General features: G+C 36.8%; 1 protein-coding gene across 4 annotated transcripts in view; it reads left to right on the forward strand.

Annotated features, from left to right (window-relative positions):
- LOC137415093 (SH3 and cysteine-rich domain-containing protein 3-like) overlaps window positions 1–22,714 on the forward strand; it is a 101,994-nt gene extending 79,280 nt beyond the window's left edge. For 2 of the 4 annotated variants that reach the window (XM_078766019.1, XM_078766020.1), the window contains 6 exons: window positions 6,891–6,966; window positions 7,088–7,134; window positions 12,055–12,137; window positions 14,544–14,595; window positions 16,132–16,269; window positions 19,922–22,708. In XM_078766019.1, coding sequence (XP_078622145.1) covers window positions 6,891–6,966; window positions 7,088–7,134; window positions 12,055–12,137; window positions 14,544–14,595; window positions 16,132–16,269; window positions 19,922–20,020 — 495 coding nt within the window. In that variant the 3' untranslated portion in view covers window positions 20,021–22,708. Of the gene's footprint in view, window positions 1–6,890; window positions 6,967–7,087; window positions 7,135–12,054; window positions 12,138–14,543; window positions 14,596–16,131; window positions 16,270–19,921 lie in introns of all 4 variants that reach the window. The other 2 variants (XM_078766021.1, XM_068100651.2) reach the window with 1 other exon arrangement.
- The last annotated feature ends 887 nt before the right edge of the window (window positions 22,715–23,601 follow it).

The raw sequence follows: 23,601 nt of genomic DNA on the forward strand, positions 1-23,601 counted from the left end.
AATACAATGACAATACAATTTGGCAATACAATGACAATACAATTTGACAATACAATGACAATACAATTTGACAATACAATTTGACAATACAATGACAATACAATTTGACAATACAATGACAATACAATTTGACAATACAATTTGACAATACAATGACAATACAATTTGACAATACAATGACAATACAATGACAAGACAATTTAACAATACAATTTGACAATACAATTTGACAATACAATGACAATACAATTTGACAATACAATGACAATACAATTTGACAATACAATGACAATACAATTTGACAATACAATTTGACAATACAATGACAATACAATTTGACAATACAATGACAATACAATGACAAGACAATTTAACAATACAATTTGACAATACAATTTGACAATACAATTTGACAATACAATGACAATACAATTTGACAATACAATGACAATACAATTTGACAATACAATGACAATACAATTTGACAATACAATGACAATACAATTTGACAATACAATTTGACAATACAATTTGACAATACAATGACAATACAATGACAATACAATTTGACAATACAATTTGACAATACAATTTGACAATACAATGACAATACAATTTGACAATACAATTTGACAATACAATGACAATACAATGACAATACAATTTGACAATACAATTTGACAATACAATGACAATACAATTTGACAATACAATTTGACAATACAATTTGACAATACAATTTGACAATACAATGACAATACAATTTGACAATGCAATGACAATACAATTTGACAATACAATTTGACAATACAATGACAATACAATTTGTCAATACAATTTGACAATACAATTTGACAATACAATGACAATACAATTTGACAATACAATGACAATACAATTTGACAATACAATTTGACAATACAATTTGACAATACAATTTGGCAACACAATGACAATACAATTTGACAATACAATTTGGCAATACAATTTGACAATACAATTTGACAATACAATTTGACAACACAATTTGACAATACAATGACAATACAATTTGACAATACAATTTGACAATACAATGACAATACAATTTGACAATACAATGACAATACAATTTGACAATACAATGACAATACAATTTGACAATACAATTTGACAATACAATGACAATACAATTTGGCAATACAATTTGACAATACAATTTGACAATACAATGACAATACAATTTGACAATACAATTTGACAATACAATGACGATACAATTTGACAATACAACGACAATACAATGACAATACAATGACAATACAATTTGACAATACAATGACAATACAATTTGACAATACAATTTGACAATACAATGACAATACAATTTGACAATACAATGACAATACAATTTGACAATACAATGACAACACAATTTGACAATACAATGACAATACAATTTGACAATAAAATTTGGCAATACAATGACAATACAATTTGACAATACAATGACAATACAATTTGACAATACAATGACAATACAATTTGACAATACAATGACAATACAATTTGACAATACAATTTGACAATACAATGACAATACAATTTGACAATACAATTTGACAATACAATGACAATACAATTTGACAATACAATGACAATACAATTTGACAATACAATGACAATACAATTTGACAATACAATGACGATACAATTTGGCAATACAATTTGACAATACAATTTGGCAATACAATTTGACAATATAATTTGACAATACAATTTGACAATACAATTTGACAACACAATTTGACAATACAATTTGACAATACAATGACAATACAATTTGACAATACAATTTGACAACACAATTTGACAACACAATTTGACAATACAATGACAATACAATTTGACAATACAATTTGACAATACAATGACAATACAATTTGACAATACAATGACAATACAATTTGACAATACAATTTGACAATACAATTTGACAACACAATTTGACAATACAATGACAATACAATTTGACAATACAATTTGACAATACAATGACAATACAATTTGACAATACAATGACAATACAATTTGACAATACAATTTGACAATACAATTTGACAATACAATGACAATACAATTTGACAACACAATTTGACAATACAATTTGACAATACAATTTGACAATACAAGGACAATACAATTTGACAACACAATTTGACAATACAATTTGACAATACAATGACAATACAATTTGACAATACAATTTGACAATACAATGACAATACAATTTGACAATACAATTTGACAATACAATTTGACAATACAATGACAATACAATTTGACAATACAATGACAATACAATTTGACAATACAATGACAATACAATGACAATACAATTTGACAATACAATTTGACAATACAATTTGACAATACAATTTGACAATACAATGACAATACAATTTGACAATACAATTTGACAATACAATTTGACAATACAATTTGACAATACAATTTGACAATACAATTTGACAATACAATGACAATACAATTTGACAATACAATTTCACAATACAATTTGACAATACAATTTGACAATACAATTTGACAATACAATTTGACAATACAATGACAATACAATTTGACAATACAATGACAATACAATGACAAGACAATTTAACAATACAATTTGACAATACAATTTGACAATACAATGACAATACAATTTGACAATACAATTTGACAATACAATGACAATACAATTTGACAATACAATGACAATACAATTTGACAATACAATTTGACAATACAATGACAATACAATTTGACAATACAATGACAATACAATGACAAGACAATTTAACAATACAATTTGACAATACAATTTGACAATACAATTTGACAATACAATGACAATACAATTTGACAATACAATGACAATACAATTTGACAATACAATGACAATACAATTTGACAATACAATGACAATACAATTTGACAATACAATTTAACAATACAATTTGACAATACAATTTGGCAATACAATGACAATACAATTTGACAATACAATGACAATATGACCTGTACTGTCTTTCCCTCACGGTCCCCCTGTACTGTCTTTCCCTCGCGGTCCCCCTGTGCTGTGTTCCTGGGTGTCTTTTTGTTGAATGTGTTTTAATGAATGTTTCCCCCTGTACTGTCTTTCCCTCGCGGTCCCCCTGTACTGTGTTCCTGGATGTCTTTTTGTTGAATGTGTTTTAATGAATGTTTCCCCCTGTGCTGTCTTTCCCTCGCGGTCCCCCTGTGCTTTGTTCCTGGATGTCTTTTTGTTGAATGTGTTTTAATGAATGTTTCCCCCTGTACTGTCTTTCCTTCGTGGTCCCCCTGTGCTGTCTTTCCCTCGTGGTCCCCCTGTGCTGTCTTTCCCTCGTGGTTGTCAGCTCTTTCACGAGCCTCGATTCAGTATTTTAAAAAAAAAAAAAAAAAAATACAATTTGACAATACAATTTGACAATACAATGACAATACAATTTGACAATACAATTTGACAATACAATTTGACAATACAATGACAATACAATGACAATACAATTTGACAATACAATTTGACAATACAATTTGACAATACAATGACAATACAATTTGACAATACAATGACAATACAATTTGACAATACAATGACAATACAATTTGACAATACAATGACAATACAATTTGACAATACAATTTGACAATACAATTTGACAATACAATTTGACAATACAATGACAATACAATTTGACAATACAATGACAATACAATTTGACAATACAATTTGACAATACAATGACAATACAATTTGTCAATACAATTTGACAATACAATTTGACAATACAATGACAATACAATTTGACAATACAATGACAATACAATTTGACAATACAATTTGACAATACAATTTGACAATACAATTTGGCAACACAATGACAATACAATTTGACAATACAATTTGACAATACAATTTGGCAATACAATTTGACAATACAATTTGACAATACAATGACAATACAATTTGACAATACAATTTGACAACACAATTTGACAATACAATGACAATACAATTTGACAATACAATTTGACAATACAATGACAATACAATTTGACAATACAATGACAATACAATTTGACAATACAATGACAATACAATTTGACAATACAATTTGACAATACAATGAAAATACAATTTGGCAATACAATTTGACAATACAATTTGACAATACAATGACAATACAATTTGACAATACAATTTGACAATACAATGACGATACAATTTGACAATACAATGACAATACAATGACAATACAATGACAATACAATTTGACAATACAATGACAATACAATTTGACAATACAATTTGACAATACAATGACAATACAATTTGACAATACAATGACAATACAATTTGACAATACAATGACAACACAATTTGACAATACAATGACAATACAATTTGACAATAAAATTTGGCAATACAATGACAATACAATTTGACAATACAATGACAATACAATTTGACAATACAATGACAATACAATTTGACAATACAATTTGACAATACAATGACAATACAATTTGACAATACAATTTGACAATACAATGACAATACAATTTGACAATACAATGACAATACAATTTGACAATACAATGACAATACAATTTGACAATACAATGACAATACAATTTGACAATACAATGACGATACAATTTGGCAATACAATTTGACAATACAATTTGGCAATACAATTTGACAATATAATTTGACAATACAATTTGACAATACAATTTGACAACACAATTTGACAATACAATTTGACAATACAATGACAATACAATTTGACAATACAATTTGACAATACAATGACAATACAATTTGACAATACAATGACAATACAATTTGACAATACAATTTGACAATACAATTTGACAATACAATTTGACAATACAATTTGACAACACAATTTGACAATACAATGACAATACAATTTGACAATACAATTTGACAATACAATGACAATACAATTTGACAATACAATGACAATACAATTTGACAATACAATTTGACAATACAATTTGACAATACAATGACAATACAATTTGACAACACAATTTGACAATACAATTTGACAATACAATTTGACAATACAAGGACAATACAATTTGACAACACAATTTGACAATACAATTTGACAATACAATGACAATACAATTTGACAATACAATTTGACAATACAATTTGACAATACAATGACAATACAATTTGACAATACAATTTGACAATACAATTTGACAATACAATGACAATACAATTTGACAATACAATTTGACAATACAATGACAATACAATTTGACAATACAATGACAATACAATTTGACAATACAATTTGACAATACAATTTGACAATACAATTTGACAATACAATGACAATACAATTTGACAATACAATTTGACAATACAATTTGACAATACAATATGACAATACAATTTGACAATGCAATTTGACAATACAATTTGACAATACAATTTGACAATACAATTTCACAATACAATGACAATACAATTTGTCAATACAATTTGACAATACAATTTGACAATACAATGACAATACAATTTGACAATACAATGACAATACAATTTGACAATACAATGACAATACAATTTGACAATACGATGACAATACAATTTGACAATACAATTTGGCAATGCAATGACAATACAATTTGACAATACAATGACAATACAATGACAATACAATTTGACAATACAATTTGACAATACAATGACAATACAATTTGACAATACAATGACAATACAATTTGACAATACAATGACAATACAATTTGACAATACAATGACAATACAATTTGACAATACAATTTGACGATACAATGACAATACAATTTGACAATACAATTTGACAATTCAATTTGACAATACAATTTGACAATACAATGACAATACAATGACAATACAATTTTGACAATACAATTTCTAACAAGAGGGAGAATTGCTTTGCAATACATGTCCCCTACCAAGTTGCAGTTCAATGTGTTAAAGGGTAAGGGGGAAAAGTCTGGAAAACTGACCCATGGATAATATGTGATGTTTTATATCCAAAAAGGGCAAAACTCATTGAAAATTTTATGAAGCACCCGAAACTGGACATGTTCTGTTACTTATCATAATGAAGCCATGTACCACGTTTCAGTTGAATATGCTAAATGGTATGGGAAAGAAGTTCAGAAAAGTACAGGTGGGATGGACGGACCGACAGATATACGGACAGCAAATCTATAGTCCCCTCTGGGTAGCGAACTTATAACAGCAGATAACGACCCAAAAAATATTCGTATCCTGTGACGATTTGCGGTCATTACATCCCCACCGAAGGTGGACGGAGGTTGTTTTCACGCCTGTATGTCTGGTTGTTTCGCCTGTTTGGAACAGGATATCTCAAACTTGTGGACAGATTTGGACGAAACTTGGTGGACAGGTTGTGTGTGTGTGACGAGGACGAAATGATTAGATTTTGGTGAAGATCTGAATCTGGATCCAGATGTGAGAATTTTTTAAATTTAAAGTGCTTCTTCACCATTCAGAGATGGGGCCAAATATAACATGATATTTAAAAAAGTTATGGAGGAGGAGTTATGACTAAACTTGGTGGATGAGTTGTTCGGTGACAAGAACAAGCCGATTCGATTTTGATTCAGGTCCGGATCCAGATCCGGACTATCAGTGGATACAAAATGTAAATTGTTCATCCTGGTGGTGTAATGTGCTCTACCGAGTGTCGTTATAGTTTGAGTTTGTGGTCATTGACATAACAAATTGTTCATGCACAATTGATAATAATCTGTCAATGATTTGTTAGGGAAAGAAGACAAAAACCTCTAAAGATGAGGATGCTGATAGTGAAAACTCTGAAAGTGAAGATGAGAATGAGGAAGGTATTGTTGTTATTTTTATTATTATAATTATTATTATAATTATTTACATAATGTAGTGTTCTCATTTTAAAATTACATTTCCACTTTGTTTCTACCCTAAGTTAAAATTTTATTTCCACAGAAGGAGAAAATGCTGGAGATAATGATGAGGGAACTCCAGATGCTGCAGTAAGTTTTTCTTCCTCTCGGCTTCCATTTAAGTTTTTCTAAATTTGCAAACATTTTATTGTTTCTTGAAATAAATAAAAAGATTTGGACTATACGATTAAATTATCCAAGAGAACATTTACTTTCTGTTAAAAATGAGGATGATTCATGAAATTCTCATCTTCTATAAGCTAACATTATCATAAAATCCAAACATTTTATTTTGATAAAAGGAGACAATGTGACAAGGTAACAAATAAGCTAAAACAAACATGGTTTTGTTCTCAGTTTTTACTGAGTTAAAGGTTAAGGAAATGCAGTTCTGTTTGATGAATTTGAACGAGTTGTCATGTGTCTTCTTCTCCTTCTCATGTCTTTATAAGGGGTGAGGTCCATGAGCACTAATCTTCTGCCTTGCCTTGACCATGATCTTCCTCCACCCCCCTCCGTCCTCAGCCAACTCTCTCCACCCTCCAACAACCTCCACCTTACTGATATCACTCCTCACACAATCCTCCCATGTCAACCTTGGTCTACCTCTTTTCCTCTTACCTTGTTCCCTCTTACCTTGTTCCCTCAACCTATCCACTCTCTTTGCCATTCCCTCTTCACCTTTCCACACCAAATGACCCGCCCACTTCTGCCGGTATTTCACCAATTTTCCCGTCAAGCCCATCTGCACACCAATCTCCTCCCTCAGTTCATCCATCCTTTTTCTATCCACCCTCTTCACTCCAGCAATCTTCCTAAACCAGTTGTTCTCACAAAACTGCATCGTCTGTTGTTGGCTCTCTGTCAGTGTTACCATCTCCAGACCGTATAGGTAGGCCAGCGTTACACATGACAGCAGAACTTTCCTTTTCAATGTCCTTGAAATCTTTCTGTCTGCCATTACATCCTCCACACTCCTCCACGCATTTGCACCTATCTCAATCCTCCTCCACACCTATGCCTCGACTTACCATCCCAAGTTACTGTTCCCACAGATACTCAAACCTATTTCCCTGTCTGATCTATTTCCCCTGTAACCTGCTATTAATTTATTTTCTCTGCTGCCTGACTCACATCACCCGAGTCTTCTCCATGCTCATCTTCAGTCCATGTTTCTCAAATGCCTCCTTCAACTCCCCCAGTACCTTCTGCATTTCCCGCCCGCACTCCACCACAACAACCAGATCGTCTACATACATCCTCCCTTGAATACCCCTAATGTTTACCTTCCTGCTTACCAGCTCCATCACCATGATAATCAGGAGTGGGCTGAGAGAGCTTCCCTGCCTCAAACGGATGTTCACGCTAAACTCATCCGACATCCCTGGACAAACCAAAACTCTTCCCTTCGTTCCTTTGTACATCCCTTCCACCAACCTCCTACTACCCTCCCTTGTCTGTCATTGATTACTGTTTGACTTATTTTAGCTAACTATCCTCCGTCGTGCGAAGTCCTTCCTTGGCACACCTGAGCTCCTCACCACATACAAGGCTTTCATCCGCAGCTCAATGGAATACTGCTCTCCCCTATGGGCCGGTGCTCCTGCCTCACACCTAGCTCGGCTCCACGCTGTTGAATCCAAAGCTTTCAGAATCATTGGAATCTCCCACGATGAAGCTATCTCCGAGGGCCTTTCACTTACTCACCGCAGGCAGGTTGGTGGTCTTTCTGTCTTATACCGACTCCTCTCCGGCCTTGCTCCCCCAGCTCTCTCTGGGCTCTGTCCCCCAAATATTCCTACAGGTTGCACAAGATCTGCCAGCCCTCTTCTGGTGAAACTGCCAAAATCAAGACTCTCTGCTCACCTTCACTCTTTCATTCCTCTTTACTCCCGCCTCTGGAACAAACTCCCTCACTCTCTTCAATCCCACACCTCCCTCCAGGTCTTTAAAACAGCTGTTCACCACCATCTCTTATCTTCCCCCATCCAAAACCTTGATCTTTTCTACCCCCGTTAATTCACCCCAGATCCACTTTTTTGAAATACCGAATTATTTCCTGGAAGTCCTAGCAGTGTTCATGTGTTTTTTTTTAACTCTCCCACGCCTCCTCCCCCCACCCGCCTTCCCATGCCTCCTCCCCCCAAGTCCTCTCCCTCCCACAGATCTCCCGATGTCCCTGCTCTCCACCTTGTTCTCCCGCTCCCTTCATCATATGTTTTATGTTTTATGTGTCAGTTTGTCTTGTTGTGATCAATGTTAGCTCTTACACGAGCCTCGACCTTGTATACAAAATTTTTTTTTTTACCTGTGACTATTTAGCTAAAGCTATTTAGCCTTAGCGCTAGCAACCATGGCTAAATGATCCGTTATGTTCTGGGAGTTGTTCTCTACTTATCCTCATTTATTTTCTTTTTACTTGTATCTTTTATGCTTGACTATTTACTGGGTTTATGGAGGGTGCTCATGATATCCCAAGATACATCGACATTATGTATTCTTTAATATACAAGTGTGTATAATTAGGAAGAAATATATATATAAATGTAATTTTATTTATATTGGGATGTGGATGGCAACTTCCTGCCAGGAATCAACCACGCCGATGTGATGCGGTTTGTGATCATTGTGGAATCATTGTGATCCAGTGGGTCTTGCTACCACACCGGTTATATAAAAGGATTGAAATAACTTTAAACTTCCAGGTATCCCAAGTGAACCCAATTGTTTGTTTATCAAAATGGCAACAACACAAGGCAATACGAGGCAAGCCGTGCCTTATGAGACAAATCATGTATTACACGAGACACAGTATCAGCAAAAGTGCCAAACACAAAAATACAGGATGGAAACCTTCCCCCTAGGCATCTCACACACACACACACACACACACACACACACACACACACACACACACACACACACACACACGCGCGCAGCCTGCTTTTTGTTTTTGCACATGGTGTGTGGTATTGTTTGTTATCTCCAAATGCGGGTTTCAGAAGGTGGAACGGAGCCCTTCCAGGTCTCGAAGTATCCACCTCTGTATGTGTATGTGTGTGTATATGAATGTATGCACATATATTCGCGTGCGTGCATGTATGTGTATGTAAGTTGGTTGTTTTTGCCTGCTATTCCCACACATGGGCCTCAGGAGATGGAATGGAGATCTACCAGTGTGTTTATACATTCAAGAACTGACCACAAGGGTCTCTGCCTTCAGGGGACCCAACGAGTTGTACCAAACATGGCACTGTAGGCCTCATTATTTCCCACCCTAAGGCCCCCTGAAATTTCCATCCCACTGCACGTAACAATCTCAGTCGGAGATCCTCACGAATCTCTTCTCTGAGGCCCCCCACAAATCTAAATTTTGAACAAACCCTTATGAGAATATGGAGAAGACTGATTAATAATTGGGTCAAAATGGCAAAGTCTTCGTAAATTCAAATAGGCCTTATTAGCCTGTCCGCCGCATGTCAGCGCGAGACGGCCGGGTTTTGTAATCGCTTCCGTGTTTATTTATTTTGTCTGATTGCATGTGAGCTGGTTTGTAGTTTACCATTTGAGTTTTTGTTATCAAATTTTCAACAAACCTTTATTATGAGCATATGGAGAATACCGATTTTAAAATGTACATGTTTTTTGGGGTTTTTAAATCTGTTGTTTCCATCAACTTTAGATCAAGTACAAATCAGATGCAGTCCGCCTTTCGATGTTGAGATGCTTTCTAGTAATACTTTCATGGTATGTCTTAGACTCTTAGAGTACTGCATCTCGTTTTGTAGACTTTTTTTTTATTCCACCGTAACACTCTCAAGTAATTACTCCCGCCAGGGAGTAATGCATTCGATCGTGTCCGTGTGTGTGTGTGCGTGTGTGTGTTTGTGAACAAGATATCTGGAAAAGTTCTGAACAGATTTGGATGAAAGTTGGTGGGATGATTGCCCTTGGGATAAGGAAGAATTGATTAGTTTTTGGTGAAGCTCAGGATATTATTCCGGATCCTGGAATTTTTTGAAGGATTTTTTTTACCATTGGAAGATATGGCTCATTTCTTTTCAACATTATCTTCTATATATTCCATATTTAACATTCTGACATGAAAATAGTTTTCATATTTGTTGTAAATGTAGTTTAAACTCGTGGTTATGCGTTAGAGCGGTGTATTTTGTTAGTAGCGTCGTCTTCAAGGTTCTTTTTTTAAATTTATAATAAAGACATATTCTGTCATTTTAAAACCACCAAAGTGTGTATTCGGTTTCTCCGTTTCATAAAATGTATCGTTTGATACGTATAATGCTTTAAACTATTTTTTTCTTTTTTCTTTTTTTAACTCAGAAGAGATATCAACATTTACCTCAGCGAATGTCAATCGCGGTGTCAGTATTTGATGAACTTATAAAGACTTAGGTGAGTTATCAGTGTGACCAGCATGTGCACGGGATTCTTCCCAGAAGAATGAGTGGTCGCATTAGCTTGTACGACTTAAAATGAGCGAGTTTTGTTTTGACGTTTGGGCCAGTTTTACATGTTGTATCCCTAAGGAATGAAACGAACGTTTTCCTGGCTTACAATTTTATTTGAAGTCGCGCATGCCTCAAATTACACTCACTTATACAGAATTGAACGCGGAATCTGAAAATATAAGTGAAATTGCCTTTTAAAAAATATATTATCTTCTATATATTCTAAATATATATATATCTGTGCAGTGTCTGTCTTGTGTTGTCACTGAACTACTCCCTCAAACTTTTGTGAAATCGTACTTTTCGAACTTGACCCACGGCGGGAGTATGCGCTCTACTGAGTGGCGTTCTAGTTTTAGATATGCAGTAAGGAAAGAAAATAACGAAAATCAAAATAAAATGAGAATCACAAGTAAATAAAAGGGGAAAAGAATATACAATATACATGTTCATGTGCTAACCTTAACCTAAATGGATTGGATTGGATTTGAAATACCTATGGATTGGTGTTTAAACCTTTCATCACCTTTGTCTATTTTAGGGAAAACCCACTATTGTTCCATCATACACATACCTGGCATTGTATCGTTTTGCCGCTCAAGAAAAGGATGACCTGGATTTGCAGTAAGTGTAAAAGTTTCATTTGGAGAAGGAAGGAGATATTATCTAATAATGCTTTTTGTGCTCTACCTGAGGTTTAGAAAGCTTGGATATGAAACCATACTGATCACAATTACCTCGATACCTATCGCTCCCCTGTGCCCCATAAATTTGATCTCAACACACAAAAATATTTTTAGAGTTAAAAATGGAAATTTTACTGCATTGTGAGTCGAATTATATAATATGGTGACTATTCATATTATCACATGACCAAATGTCAATCAAATTGAGAGATAATTATTTACAATACGGTATTTATGTAATGTAGTTCAATGTTGATATAATGTGATTTCTTGTTAATACACAGGAAGTGAGCATGAGAATTTAATCATTACTGAACAAAACACAAGTGCTTGACATTTATTAAAACCTCAATTGTTCATGTTTTGGGGGGGGGGGGGGGGGTGGGGGGGAGTTTTAAACGATTGTTTCTTTTTTTTTTCATTGAGTAACCTGAAATAATGTATTTGTCACAAACCTAATCCATCACGTTTAAGCATGATAATAAACATTTATTTATTCCTTGGAGGTAGAAAGTATGTGTGAGGGGTGCCTAAAATCACATAATATTATATTAGCAACGGTACCCGCCCTATGGGCGGGGCTTCAATTGGGAGGCCCAAATGAAAAGGTAAAATATCAGAAATTGAAGGCTTTTTTTATTTTAAACGATTTATATAAACATCCGTTAAATCATATCACGCGCAAATCATCAAAATCTAAACAGTATTTGTAGAATTTCAATAAAAACCACATCACTGTTCATATCGGTAAATATTATTCCATCGTGTTTGGAAAAACTGGAAAATTGGAAAAATTGGAAAATTGGGAAAACAATGTAGCTTATTCTACTCCAGGGGTTCCCAGGATTATCAACCCAAAATTTCGTTGCGATCGGTTCAGCCGTTTTTGCGGTACCTGGGAACAGACGGACGGACAGACGGACAGACATTTGGTGAATTACAGTAAGATATTATATATTGTTGAATTATTTCGCCATGTAACTCCACATTAATTGTTTCCTAGCTGAAATGATGAGAAAGTTTTTTTTCTAACCTCAGCAGGGAGCAAATTTAGGAATAGTACAGACTGTGCTGGTGATAAATGTTCTAGTGGTAAAATCCTGGGGGTTGCAATTCTATAAAACCCATAATGAGTGAACCAGGCAAATTAACACTTTGGCTATAAGAGGCAAGCAAAAGGGCTGGGAAACTTCCAACAAGTGACTCAACTCCTGACCTTTCAAGACTTCTCCTCCCTTTCCAAGGCTCTGCCCAGGAGTGCGAATGCATCCTGCTTCTCTGAATGGAAGCATCTGGAAGACGACACTTTGGAAGAACGCCTCTATTCAGCACAGAGCTGCAATCTTATTTGACTCACCAACATCTCAAATCAACATCCATCCCCTGTCACCAATGGTATATTGCTGCAGTCTGTACTTTGCACAGAATGCACTTCAGCATTATACTTTCCCAGCTAAAATTCCTCCCAAACCCACATCATCAATAAATTCCTCCCAAACCCACATCAGCATCCCAAACAAAACAAAACCTCCCAAACCCACATCATGCACCATCAATAACCACCACACATTGGACACCACACTCCCTCATCGCAGATGGATCAAAATTGTGGAATTTCTTCCCAAGTACCCATTGCAGGGAAACCACCACCAAGGAGATTGCAGTGGTTTAAAGAGAAGGCCCACGACCCAAAAGGCAGCAACCCTAAAAATAAGCAAAAAATTGGAGGGGTGTGGGGGGGGGGGGGGGGGGGAGGATTGTGGAAAGGAGAATCAAATAAAACTACTCAGGTCCAAATGTCATATTTTGGGCTGTTTCTCCTTTGCCAAATAGCATCTATGTTATTGACATAGAAAGTGTACATTGATGTCTCCTAATATTATGTGTTGGGCTGGCAGGATGGCATGTAGGTCCGAGAGGTATGCACACTCACCTCTAACCTGTCTATCATGGGTTTGAATCCTGACCCAGCTAGAAACTGCCATCCTGGTGTTTCACAGGCAAGGTGATTCATCAATATGTGTGCCGTCCCTCGGATAGACGTTAAACTAGGTGTCCCGACTCCCGTCTACCGCCATTCGTTGGTGGATGTAAAACATCCCATGGTGTCCTTCGTGAAGCGAAGGTGAGCGATCACCGGCACCATGAACAAATTATAAATTTCTGCCTTAACTACTTCTGGGGAGGCAATGGCAAACCACCCAGTATAACCCTTGCCAAGAAACTGCTTCAGCAGCACTGACCCTCTGTAAGAGAGTATGGTGCATCAGAATTATCAGAAGGATGTTGTGTGTGTAATAAAACTATCAGCAGCATTGTAATTGATTTCTCAATTATTTCCCAGCCCCGGAGACAGGTTACAAGTCATTGATGATTCAAACGAAGAGTGGTGGAAGGTGAGAACTTTTTTTAAAAGACCTTGTTGTAAATCACAACAGAATTGAGTGTGTGTGAGTGTGTGTGTGTGTGTGTGTGTGTATACATGTGTGTATTCATGTGTGTGTATATATGTGTGTATCCATGTGTGTGTATACATGTGTGTGTATACATGTGTGTGTATACATATGTGTGTGTATACATGTGTGTGTATATATGTGTGTACACATGTGTGTGTATACATGTGTGTGTATACATGTGTGTGTATACATGTGTGTGTATACATGTGTGTGTATACATGTGTGTATATATATGTGTGTGTATACATGTGTGTGTATACATGTGTGTGTGTATACATGTGTGTGTACACATGTGTGTGTATACATGTGTGTGTATATATGTGTGTGTATATATGTGTATATGTGCGTATGTGTGCATATATATACAGTCACGTGAAAAAGTAAGTCGACCCCATGTAAAGTTTTGACTTTTTCAACATATTTCAACATAGCTATTTGATCTTCATTTCAACAATATTGATAGATAAAGGTGATTTAATATAACAAATATCATGAAACATTTACATTTTGTAGTCCATTGTATAATTTAAATAAACATAAATGCAAATTTCGCATGTGGAAAAAGTAAGTACGGTGCTTGTCAGCATGACCTCCGTAATTTAACATCAGAACCCTGTCCTCATGTTGTAACCCAAATTTGGTAGCATTCTGACTGGTGGGTCTGGAGAAAAAGATCTTTGAAGGAATTTACGTGACTTTCACAAAAATTGACTAAGTGGACCATTTTAACACACTTCTGGTCACGTTATCAGCATGACCTCCGCTTTGAAGGGTGGTGGGTGTGGAGAAAACGATCTTTTTTGGAAGAAAAATTTTTGAATTGAAGAAGAAGATCTTTTTGGGTGGGTGTGAAGAAAAGTCCTGACTGGTGGGTCTGGAGAAGATTTTTGAAGGAATTTACTAAGTCTGGCATTTTTACCTACTCAAAGTCACGTGACCGGGATGAGCTTTGTAATCTCCATTACCAGTCATGATTTGCAGCAAAATTTCAGCTGGATCGACCCAACAGTTTGGCCGGAAAAGTCAAAATAGGAGACAGACAGATGGACGGACGGACGGACGGACGGAGGGTGCACGGAGACAATACCTTATCTGGAATTCCAATTACAGATAAGCTAATAATAGGAAGGTTTAATCAAGCCCGTCAGAACTCACAATATATCAGAACACACGGTAATGAAGCATTGAGTTAAGTAAATTATTTAATAGCGTATTAAATGCGTGTTTCCCAATCGGCCCGTTACCGGATGTTTTTGCAGGTTGTGACCACGGTGCGGCCATTGTTGTTTTTATGTTGAAGTTTTAGTCATGGACTATAAAGTCCTCATCGAGGCCAGGCCTTAAATAAAGAAATGGCCTCCATTGAGAGAACTTTTGTGAGTATCTTGTCTTTTAAAATAACTGAGTATAGTGATCGATGATTTGAAAAACTTGTTGACAGTCCTTGTCTTGCCTGCTTTAAAAAAAATCTTTCAGGGGAAAATCGGTGAATCCATTGGATACTTTCCTGCCAACTTCACCATAAAGATCCGCAACACTGAGAGTGTGTTTCGCTGTCTTCGAACTTTCGTTGGAAACCGCTACCTGGGTCAGATCACCTTGAAACAGGACCAGGTAACGTGTATGCTTCTTTGTTTTGGGAATTTGGGGTTGTTGCAGACAGGTTACCATGCAAGTCGCCGACATTGCTTTACGTACCATGGAAATCCAGGACACACCGAGCAATTCCGATGTAGAGGAAGTGGACAGTCAGCAAGCTACATGTGGACCCTGAAGTTAAGGATCCATTTGAAGGAAATATATGATATATAATATATCATGACGTCATGATAAAATCGTATAATATATGAGACATTTGGAGAAACATTTTAAATATAAATAATAAATGACCCCACACAGTAAATGGCAATTCGGTGCCTCTAGCATGTGTGTCCCACCGGCCTTCACAACCCAAGACATAACAGATCTACATGACCTAATAGATTCTAGGCAGCTTACTTACATCAGCCATATATCGTTACCATTTTCTCAGGGAAAGTAGAACTAGGCACTAAAATCTACCTGTAAAGTAGGTCATAAATTTGTAGAATTGGGCACGAAAATCTACCTCTCCAAAACCCAAACGTTTTTGAAGTGAATTTTAAATGCATCGACATAATTACCTCCACCTCCGGAAGGTAGACGGAGGTCGTTTTCACCAACCCCCCCCCCCCCCAATCCCCCCAGTCTGTTTGTCTGTTTGTGAACAGGATATCTCAAGAAGTTGTGGATGGATTCAGATGAAATTTTTGAAAGTTTGTGGAGAGGTTGTGTTTGTGACAATAACAAAATTATTAGATTCTGGTGACGACACAGACCCGGATCAAATATTTTAAAGTGATTCTTCACCATTGGTCCTGGTGTTGCCTGGTGTTGTTGGCTTAGCGGTTAGGGTGCCGGCTTGGGATCTTAGGATACTGGGTTCGAATCCCGGTCGATCGCTGAATTAACGCCAGGGGGGTTGACTCAGCCTGTCATCCTTCCGAGTTCGGGAAATTGAGCACCAGCTCACTGGTAATTCCCTGTGTGTCGCAAGAGGCGACTAACAGGGTTGGCTGCAGGAAGGGCACCCGGCCGTGAAACATTAATTCAAAAAGGGGACCAAGGTGCCTCAAAAAGGCCAACCCCCGCTCTGTGGGAAAAATGGCCTCTAAAGGTCTTTTTTTTGTTTGTTTTTTTGATTCTTCACCATTGGGAGATAGGGCCAAAAACGATATGCAGCACAACATCTCAAAAAAATTGTGGATGTCTTGTGACAAAACTTGGTCGATGAGTTGAGTAAGTGACAAGAACAAGCCGATTATATTTTGGTTCATGTCAGAACCAGATCTGACCTATCGGTGGGATACAAACCGTAAACTTCAGCCTGGCGGAGGTACGCTCTCTCTACCAAGCGCAGTTCTAGTTTCTTCCGTTTTTATATTTGGGTGATGTTTAAATTTAAATTTAATTGGCTTCTGTGTTGAGCACACCTTGTAGTAATTATCTGACTCCCTCTGAATCTATAAATGCCGAAATCCCACATGGATATAATGAGATACATTGCGATGTCGCAGGCTTTGCTAAATTGTTGCTGATTTGCCGAAGGGGTAAGTAAGTCCCATGGGTCGATGAGAAGAGTCCCATGGTGGCTGAGGATTCTCACGGACGAATTGCCCCATTGTGTGGTTGACTTGCGTAACACCATCGATATGCCATAAACGTATAGATAAACAAGTTAAAGAACCATATTTGTGATAATCCCTGCAAATTATGAAGTGCCAATGTGTCATCTATCGTCAATTATCTTCATTATAATTTACATTGAGTGCATTTCTGAACAGAAGACGTAAATGTTTACATATTTCAATGTCCACTTGCATAAGACTAGCTAGGCCTCATATTTGATAGTTTCAACCTTCAAGCTGCTTCAGCCAGAAATGCTGATGACCTATTTTTTCATGCACACCCCAGCTGAAGCCACCACTGTTGTCCTCAATTTAGAAGTGACGCAACAAAGTTTCACTTCTACTTTTCTTCTTTCTCATCATATTGTCGCTTCTTCTTCTTCTTCTTCTTCTTCTTCACTGATGAAAGTGCTTATGCCCTTGGGTATACCTATCAATATTACCTGACATACCCTCAATTTAGAAGTGGCACAACAAAGTTTCACTTCTACTTTTCTTCTTTCTCATCATATTGTGGTTTCTTCTTCTTCTTCTTCACTGATGAAAGTGCTTATGCCCTTGGGTATACCTATCAATATTACCTGACATACCCTCAATTTAGAAGTGACACAACAAAGTTTCACTTCTACTTTTCTTCTTTCTCATCATATTGTGGCTTCTTCTTCTTCTTCTTCTTCTTCTTCTTCTTCACTGATGAAAGTGCTTATGCCCTTGGGTATACCTATCAATATTACCTGACATACCCTCAATTTAGAAGTGGCACAACAAAGTTTCACTTCTACTTTTCTTCTTTCTCATCATATTGTGGCTTCTTCTTCTTCTTCTTCACTGATGAAAGTGCTTATGCCCTTGGGTATACCTATTAATATTACCTGACATACCCTCAATTTAGAAGTGGCACAACAAAGTTTCACTTCTACTTTTCTTCTTTTTCATCATCTTGGGGCTTCTTCTTCACTGAGAAAGCCTTTATGCCCTTGGATATAGCTATCAATATTACCTCTCATATACTAATCATATTTTGCAGGGAGAAGGGAATGGCAAAGAGAGCAGATAGGTTGAGGGAGAAAAGGTAGGAGGAAAACAGGTAGAACGTGGTTAAGATGGGTAGATTGTGTGAGGAGGGATATCGATAAGATGGGGTTGCTTGGAGAGTGATGAGAGATGGCTGATGATGGAGGCGAGTGGAGGAGTATCGCAGTCAAGGCTGGGCAGCAGCCTTACACCTCCCCATTAAAGCATTCATTCTTAAACTTTTTAATATGCAGGTTTTATTGTACAGTATTTGCAATAACTAAAGAACTGAACTTAGTAGAGCACATACCTTTGTCAGGCTGAACAGTTTACGTTTTGTATCCCACTGATAGGTCAGATCTGGATTCAGATAGGAACTAAAATCGAATCAGCTTGTTCTTGTCATCTAATAAACTCATTCACCAAGTTTTGTACACAACTTTTTGAAATATCATGCTATACATAGTTTGTGGCCCCATTTCTTAATGGTGAAGAATCCCAATTTTTTTTTTTTACTTTTGGATCCGGATCGGAATCTTCTCCAAAATCTAATAATTTCATCCTTGTCACGCACTCCTCAACCTGTCCACCTAATTTCATCCAAATCCGTCCATAACTTTTTGAGATATCCTGCTCACAGACAGACACAGACACACAAATAGACAGACAGACAGGCAGGCAGACAATCAGACAGACACACAGGGGTGAAAACATAACCTCAATCCACCATCAGTGGCAGAAGTAAACAGTCATTGTATCTGTATGCATTCCATCACCCCCTATCCCCCCCAACAACCCTAACAACACCTCCCCATGGTGTTATATGCATATATTTGTTGTTTTGCTATCCTATTTGGCAGTCATGGCATATGGACTGCTCTCATCCCTCCCTCCATCTACCACCACCCAACACCTCCCCCTCCCCCCCCCCCCCCACTACCCTCTTACAATCTACCCCACCACTCCCACCTATCAAAAGCCTGGTTTTACCTCTGATTTTGTGATGTTGAAACATGTTGACGATATTGTAAATTGTTGCCCTCTAGGTGTGTGTGGAGAAGGGTCCTGAAAGCAATGGATTCATGATGGTGACCAGTGGAAGAAAGAAGGGACTTGTTCCAGTTGATTACTTGGAAGCAATTTAACAAAATCACTTGTGAAGCTCAATTCAATTTCACAAATTGGTTTTCAGGTTTACACGAAAACCGTACACTATGCAATATATTGAGGCTGGGGGCAATAAATATCTAAGCAATACAATGATTCATTCATTTGATGACTAGATACCAGTGAAGCATCAACTACACAAATCGACACAACCAAGGTGTTTGGAGGGTTTAAGTATCAAGACATTGTATATGTAAACACACACACACATACACATATATACATATATATATATATACACCACATGGTCAAAAGTATGTGGACACTCGAACATCACTTTCGATTCCGTTTCAGAATCATGTACTTTCGATGTCATAATATTTACGCATAATACCAGTCTTAAATATCCGCAGACAATGTTATCATGCGTACTGTTTTTCATATAGTGCATTGCAAATTTTTGTATCATTTGGAAAAATCAATATCGTTTTTGGACAACAAGGGTTGGAAAATGAATGTTTTGGAAACTCGGATTCAGAATTGAGATAGGTTCAAATATTTTCGAGAACCCAAAAAGATTATAATGATCATCGTCACGTGAGTGCAAAAGTTTTTTGGGGAGAAAAGGCAGACTGCTTTCGTCTTAATATCTGCAGGGTCACACAAAACTGGTGTTTAGCTGAGATGTTATTGGTGGTGTGCTGAACCAGTTCAGAACCAAAGGTGTTTTTTAAAGAAGAAGAAGAAATTAAACTATTTGAGGCATCACACGAAGTACATATTATTACAGAAGATTCATCATTTACTCACAAGACTTCAAATGTTTTGTGTGATAAGGTTCAGCAACGCTCAAGGATTCGACAGTGACAGGACCAGGGGTCATAGCTTGAGAGTGAAGAAGAGGGGAGCTTTGACATCATTAAGGCAAGGGTCTTTCACTCAGAGTCGTTGGTCTCCCTGGAAGGGTAGTGGCAGCAGCAATGGTAGACAGGTTTAAACTGGAATTTTTTTGTTACTGATAAATACATGATACCACATATTGTCGGTGGATTTTGTTTTTTTAGATTTTTTTTTTTCAAAATAACTGAGAATGAAACATTGACTCAATAAGTATTCAAACCCTTTGCTATGACACTCTATATTGAGCTCAGGTGCATCCAATTTCCTTTGATCATCCTTGAGACTTCTCAACAACTCGATTGGAGTCCACCTGTGGCCAATTCAATTGGTTGGACATGATTTCGAAAGAAACACACCTTTCTATAGAAGGCCCCACAGTTGACAGTGCATGTCAGAGCAGGAACTCTACCATGAAGTCCAAGGAACTGTTTGTAGAACTCCGAGATAGAATTGTGAGGAGGCATAGATCTGGAGAAGCTTATAAAACAATTTCTCAAGTGTTGAAAGTTCCCAAGAGCACAGTGAGCTCCATCATTAGGAAATGGAAAGAATACCCAGATTCTTCCTAGAGCTGGCTGTCTGACCAGACTGAGCAACTGGGCAAGAAGCACCTTGATCAGGGAGGTGACCAACAACCCAATGACCACTCTGACAGAACTAGAGTTCCTTGGCTGAGATGGGAGAACCTGGCAAAAGGACAACATTCTCTGCAGCACTTCACAAATCTCGCCTTTATGGTAGAGTGGCAAGATGGAAGCCACTCCTGAGAAAAAGGCACATGAAAGCACGCCTGGAGTTTGCGGAAAGGCACATGAAAGTCTCAAAGCATGAAGGAAAAGCTTCTGTGGTCTGATGAGATGAAAATTGAACTCTGGTTTGAAATTGAATACTATTTTGGAATTTCATTTTCAATAAATTTGTAAAAAAAACAGTTCCATAAACACGTTTTCACTTTGTCATTGTGGGATATTATGTGTATATCAGTGATTAAAAATTGCAATTTAATCCATTTTAAACTTAGACTGCAACACAACAAAATGTGAAAAAGTCAAGGGGTGTGAATACTTTCTGAAGGCACTGTAGATATTGAGAGAAATGCATGGGCATGATGACCTCCTCCTCCTGTGTTGCGCTTCCTTGTAAAAACCAGGTTTCTACTCATTTATGAGGCAAAACGGTTACAAGGCCTCACATGTGCAACAAATGGGAAGTTACAATCAAACGATTACTGAGGGTAGTACAAATCGTACACACGGCTTGTATTTTGGAGGAGATGGTGGTTTACTGTGTTTCTGAAGGCTGAGTCAAAGGACAAGACCAGACCAGACTGTAGGAAAGCTTGCTCCAGTGAAGAATAAAAAAATTCCGTTGCTTTTCATGCCAAAAGCTGTGCTTGTGCTTAACCTTGCCGCCAAGAACGCTCGCAGCTCCAATGAACACAACCTCGGGTTGAGCCAGCTGACAAAATTGATGTCACAGGCAATAATTATGGTAATGTACAGTATTTATCTGCCTGATAAGTTAATTGCTTGAGCGTTCTTGGATTACAAGGCACCAAATTACATTTTGTTATCGTTGGGTTGACTCCATAATTGCCGGAATGATTAGAACCGCAGAGTGGACATCTCAAAAGCGGATAACTCCTGGGATTTGTTAACAAAGGCAACATTTAGACAGTCCTTTCTTTCCACAAGCCTACTCTGAGCCTTTATTTTGTTTTGATATGCCTTTGTGTTCTCCACTATGCGGTTCTTACAATTTTGGTAATATCCTGTTGATTTATTCTGTAATGTGTTTTTTGGCAATAAAATTGAAGTAACGAATAAAATGTGAATTGACTGTTATTTCTGAATTTCAAATATCAAGAATATGGTGAAGAGACTGATAAATTGATTAAAAGTAATTGTCAGAATCGTATCCGTCGCACACCAGAAGTTGTATTCCTAAAGGCACTCTGCTCTTCTGGTTCTTTGCCATAAATTCCAAAAATTCCAGTTCTTTCCCACCCCCATCCCCCCCACCCCTTCCTCATCCTTCTCCCTTCCACAGATCTTCCAATGTCCCTATTCTCTGCTGTTGTGCTTGTGTGCTTCCCTCTCTCTCCCCATCCTGTCTCCCACTCCATTTATTGTATGTTTTATGTGTCCGTTTATGTTTTTGTGTTTAATGTGTTAGCTCTTACACGAGCCTCGACTTTGTACACAAAAAAAAAAAAAATTGCCATGAAACATTGCGTAGTCCTATGGAGACCTTTTCCCAGCATTTGCTTGCGGACAATAATATAAGGACCGCAAGGAGATCATTCAAAAAAAGTAGGCCATTTCCTTCAGGAGGGGTGAAATGCCTTCCTTTTCAGGGAGCTGCATGTTCATATAACATTCCCCAGTCCTCCTATACTCATGCCATCTTTGAGTCAGGTTGGTCATAATAAACTTCATGAGGAAACACCTTTTAATTGAGATGATGAAAAATCACCTTTAAAAAAGTGACATCCTCATGTAGGAGCTTGTATATCAATCACACGCAGGATAAATATATTCGTAAATATCAGAATAGTTTGATGGCATTTTAGGACATTAGTAGAGAATGGACAAATACATAAAGACTGTGGGATTTAAATTTGGGTTCCAATAATTAAGAAGCATTAAGTTCAGATGGGAATGCTAATCATGCCAAGACTTGAGGAAAGTAACCCAACCTTAAAATAATAGAGGTTCAA

The sequence above is a fragment of the Myxine glutinosa genome, chromosome 12, assembly GCF_964187855.1.
Source record: "Myxine glutinosa chromosome 12, kmMyxGlut1.1, whole genome shotgun sequence".
Taxonomy (NCBI): domain Eukaryota; kingdom Metazoa; phylum Chordata; class Myxini; order Myxiniformes; family Myxinidae; genus Myxine; species Myxine glutinosa.